At 35.0% G+C, this 5,268-nt stretch overlaps 1 protein-coding gene across 1 annotated transcript; it reads left to right on the top strand.

Moving 5' to 3' along the window:
- The first annotated feature begins 205 nt into the window (after positions 1-205).
- LOC143545765 (basic peroxidase-like) lies at positions 206-2,394 on the top strand. Its single transcript, XM_077037588.1, has 4 exons — positions 206-503; positions 580-759; positions 1,009-1,174; positions 1,908-2,394. The coding sequence occupies exons 1-4, from the start codon at positions 276-278 to the stop codon at positions 2,300-2,302; spliced, it is 969 nt and encodes a 322-aa protein (XP_076893703.1). The 5' UTR covers positions 206-275; the 3' UTR covers positions 2,303-2,394.
- The last annotated feature ends 2,874 nt before the right edge of the window (positions 2,395-5,268 follow it).

Genomic DNA, 5,268 nt, shown 5'->3' with positions numbered 1-5,268 from the left:
TGAGCAACAAAGGGGAGTTGGGGCGAGAACACCGCTCCCGGACGACAAATGGGCGATTTGTGTGTGTGGTGGGGCGACTTGCAGCGCCTGATGCTCTTGTTTTTTTATTATTATTATTATTATTATTATTATTATTATTATTATTATTAATAAATTATTGCATGTGTGCATTGCGTGTGTGTATATATATCAGTGCATGACAACCTTCTTAACTCAAGTTAAGCTACATATCCTTAAAAAGCAAGAGGCTTAAGCTTCATTTCTCTTTTAAGAATATGGGTTATTATAAGTCCATTAGAACTACTTTGGTTTCTATATTCATTTTACTTATATCACTGAATCACTTCATGCCATGCAAAGCTCAATTGTCAACCACCTTTTATGATACCACATGTCCTAATGCTCTTTCAACCATTCAGACTTCTGTTAGTTCCGCGGTTTCAGATAATCCTCGCAATGCAGCCTTGCTCATTCGCCTTCTTTTTCACGACTGTTTCGTTCAGGTTATTATCTTTAATTATATGTTTTTGGTAATATAGATATAACCATGCACTTTACTTAATATAGTTAATTTTGCAGGGTTGTGATGCATCACTTTTATTATCAGGTACTGGTAGTGAGAGGGAATCGGCAGCGAACGTTGGTGTGTTGGGCTATAATGTAATCGATGATGTTAAAACAGCAATTGAGGGTGTATGTCCTGGAGTTGTTTCGTGTGCAGATATACTGGCTGTTGCAGCTCGTGATGCTTCTGTAGCGGTATTAACAAAACTAAAACAATTACATGTATAATATAAGGGGTTGTTTGGTTCATTCAGATCTGAATGAGTCTCTGTCCCGTTCAGCAACAACAATAAGTCTGAATGATTCAGACATAATTTTAACCATTCAGATATTTTTTCTGTTTGGAACCAAACAGTCTGAAGTCTGAATGAATCAGATGTTTACATCTGAATGGTTCCATTCAGATGTTTTTTCTATAACTACATGTTCGATTACATTATGTAGGTTAACGGTCCGTCATGGACAGTAAGACTTGGAAGAAGAGATTCTACGGGTTCAGACGCGACTGCTGCCGCCAATGAGCTTCCAAGAGGGAATTTTAATTTAGGGCAACTTATAAGTAACTTTGATAATAAGGGACTCAGCACAAGAGAAATGGTTGCGTTATCAGGTTTGTAACTTTAAGTTGTTGAAAATTAAATAAAGTACGCATGGCAATAATGGTTGGTCACAAAATTGATGCAAAGATATTCGGTTGCAATATTATCACTAAATTTTGTTGCAAATCATTTTAGTCATTATCAAAGGCTCAAAGTTGGACGATTTTAATTTACGACGGAATATTATAATTATTTATTTGACTTAGTTGAATATATTTTTATATTAATTTTTTTAATAATGACAATAACATAATTAATAACACTGGATATCACATCAGAGAGTTATACTCTTGTGTGACACAACAATTGTCAAGTGGCAGCCAGTGCTATGTTTTTTCGGGGAACATCCAAACCAAACTCTAAAGCCAGTGTTGAGCAATTGGGCTCTCTAAATTTAGGGGGTGCTGGCCTAACACAAAAAGAAAGTCGTCGTTTCAAAAAAAACCTTAAATAGTTATATTTATAAAGTTTCCCAACAAAATAGTTACTCCGTATATTAAATTTATAACTATAATGATTGCCAGACAAATCGTATTGTTACTATTTTGTCGCATTACTGTGAAAAAACTTGTTTTTTTTTCGGTCGGATGTCTGTTGGTCTTTGAAAATTTTCGTAGAAAAATGATCTATTTTCTAGTGTGTTATAAACAGTTGCCACAAGGGTTTAAGCACGAGGACATTTGACACAAGTAACATTTCTATTTCCACAATAATGAAACATGTACAATAATTGTTGTCTTGTAGGGTCTCACACGATCGGGCAGGCAAGATGTATACGGTTTAGGGACAGGATATACGACAATACTTCGAACATAGATGCTGCTTTTCGTAGCTCCCTTCAGGCAAACTGCCCACCGACTGCACCTACTGGCGACGGAAACTTGGAACCACTTGATTTAGTGACACCAAATACATTCGACAACAACTACTTCAGGAACCTACAAAGTAGTAGGGGTCTTCTTACATCAGACCAGGTCCTCTTTAATGGAGACTCAACTGATAGCATCGTTAACGAGTACGTTGACAATCCTTCAATGTTTGATGCTGATTTTGCCGCGGCCATGGTTAAGATGAGTGAAATTACTCCTCTTACTGGTACTCAAGGGATTATAAGGACTGTTTGCTCTAGTGCCAGTTAATAAAATGGAGATGTGAGGTTGATAATATATTATAAAGTCACAAAACAAGTATTTTGTATGTTTTATTGATCAATGATCACACACAATAAATAAAAGTCTCCTTTCATCCAAGTTTTACGTTTTCCTTTGATATTTCATTTTGCAATTCACTACTAAATACCGCAATTCACTGCTAAACAAATGAATATCACCAATGGAAAATTATTGAAGGAATAACCTTTCGATAATTACCCACATAATTCCGCAAGTTACAGATTAGTTGTTTAATTTTTAAATATCAATCGGTTAAAAGTGTTAACCGATAATATATATTTGATATTATTGGAACATATTGTGTAAATATATTTTTGTATTTATCAGTTAGTTAGTTAGTTAGTTAGAGATGAAATACAAAAATATATTTACACAATATGTTCCAATAATATCAAATATATATTATTGGTTAACAAAGAGAACTCGATTTGCATGTATTTAAAATCCTTTGGTAATCCATCTATGAAACTCCGTACAATACAGTTGGTAAAAGTCATTGGTAGTGGTAGATCTAGAAAGAAATTTAGAGGCATATATTCTTTTTTTTTACCTAGTGTAAAACTTAATTGGTTAGATTAATAAACAAACCATCATCTGTGTAGGATACCTCAAAACCTGAGAAATAACTCAACTTACCAAGATCTTTAGTGGTGAATATTGTTTTTGCAAAGGATCAATGACTCGTCGCATGGATGGTCGTGTTTGCTGGTGAGTGTATTATCATCCACACATACTAGCAAGTACAAAAAAACAAGAACCATGACGAAAGATAAACAAAGATGTATCGGTTTGACTACAAGCAAACCCTTGGTACTGTATTAGAAACACACTTATTGCTGGAACCAAGCTCTTTGGGGCTTGCTTGAAACTATTAGTGCATCCACAACAGGGCTCGGTTTCCTAGGTCTGGATCTAGGTGGCAATAGACAAACTTGAAGGACACAAACCTCCTTGTTGTAAAGTAAAGTCCATGAAAACAAGTTTGTCTCTACAAACTTGCAAAGGACTAGATGAGGTGGCATCCATTCTCTTTCTCTCTCACATACACACATAAATATAATATATATACACACATTTAATATTTTTAATGGGGTTTATGAAAGTTTGTTGTTGTAGAAGAAAATAAGGGTTTGGGAAAAGTTTGAAATGTGATGTGGCGATTTGTATGAGTTTGTTTTTGAAAACTTATGTTACAATCTTTTTTTTTCTTTCGAAAACTAGCTTGGTGCGTACTTGGTGTTTGGTTTGTTATGCATGCCTCGTCTGTGATGAGACTAAGTAGATGATATTCTGTCGACGAAACATGTTGAACAAGGTCACCCATTCTTAGACTTACACCTTTGTTTAGAGGTGTGAATCCAGTTATTACATGACATGAAAGCACGTCATGAACCTAGAACAGTCTAAATGGGTTCAGGTTCGTTTCAAGTCAAACCGTGAACACGTTTAACTAAAGTGGTCTGGTTGACTTAGTAGGCTCGTGGGCTGACTTGTTTTACCCTTGTAATTTTATACTGAAAAATATGTTTTATGTGATAAGTGAGTAGCTATGTGTGAAAAAAATAATAACAAAAAAATAACAGTTAATATATCATATAGAATGGAGCATCACTTTAGTAATTTAACCATAATTATTTTAGATACATTTGAATTGTTGTTCTAATTGTAATTTTAGAGTAACTGCAGTGTTTAATCCAACAACACAATCATCAAACTTTGTACCCGGTAATGACTTAGTCAAAAAATCTGCAAGATTGTCACTTGAACTAATATTCAAGACTTCAACTTCCTTTAAACTTATCACTTCTCTGATAAAGTGTAATCTCACATTAATGTGTTTTGTACGCTCATGAAACACACTATTCTTTGACAACTGCAATGCCCCTTGATTGTCACAAAATATAATAGTTTTGGACAAATTTACCCCTAGCTCAAAAATCATCCTCTTGAGCCAAAGAGCCTCTTTCACTGCTTCAGTCAATGCCATATACTCAGCCTCAGTTGTTGATAAAGCTACCACTCTTTGTAGCTGAGCTTTTCAACTAATTGTATTACCTATAACTTTAAACACATACCCGGTTATTGACCTACCTTTGTCAAGGTCTTTAGCATAGTCAGAGTCAACAAAACCTTATATTTGACTCTGACTCTCCCCCACCTCTTTCCCAAAAACTAAACCATGCCCCTTAGTACCTTTCAAGTACCTTAAAATCCATTAACAGCCTCCCAATGACTCTTACCCGGAACTGCTAAATATCTACTTACCAAACTGACAGCATAACCTAGATCTGGTCTGGTGCACACCATAAGATACATAAGACTCCCAACAAAATTTGCATAAGGTATCTTATCCATGTACCTGATTTCTTCTTTTGTCTTTGGTGAGTCTTGTAATGACAATTTGAAATGAGCTGCAATGGGAGTAGATACAACCTTTATAGTTGGGCTATTCATACCATATGCCTTCAAGATCTTCTCTGTATAACTTGACTGAGTCAGTCTCACTTATGTCTCTACTTATCTCCATACCTAAGATCTTCTTAACTTCACCAAGATCTTTCATTTCAAATTCCAACATCATCAATCTCTTAGTTTCATCTATCTCAGCCTTACTTTGACAAGCCAATAACATGTCATCTACATATAACAAAAGATAGATGAACTTCCCACTGCTCCATTCCCTATAGTAAACACAACTATCATAGGAGCTCCTTGAAAAACCATGAGTAATCATAAAATAATCAAACCTCCTATACCATTGTCTAGGAGACTGCTTCAATCCATATAAGGATCTTTTTAGCAAACACACCTTATCCTCTTTACCTTTTTCAATGAATCCCAATGGTTGAGCCATATATATAGTTTCATCCAAAAAACCATGCAAGAAAGCAGTTTTGACATCTAATTGTTCAAGCTCATAATCAAAAGCTGCA

Source organism: Bidens hawaiensis, unplaced genomic scaffold, assembly GCF_021521415.1.
Source record: "Bidens hawaiensis isolate Kalapana, Puna unplaced genomic scaffold, B.hawaiensis_p1.1 tig00014036_1, whole genome shotgun sequence".
In the NCBI taxonomy this organism is placed as follows: Eukaryota; Viridiplantae; Streptophyta; class Magnoliopsida; order Asterales; family Asteraceae; genus Bidens; species Bidens hawaiensis.
This window is presented reverse-complemented; position numbering and strand designations above follow the sequence as displayed.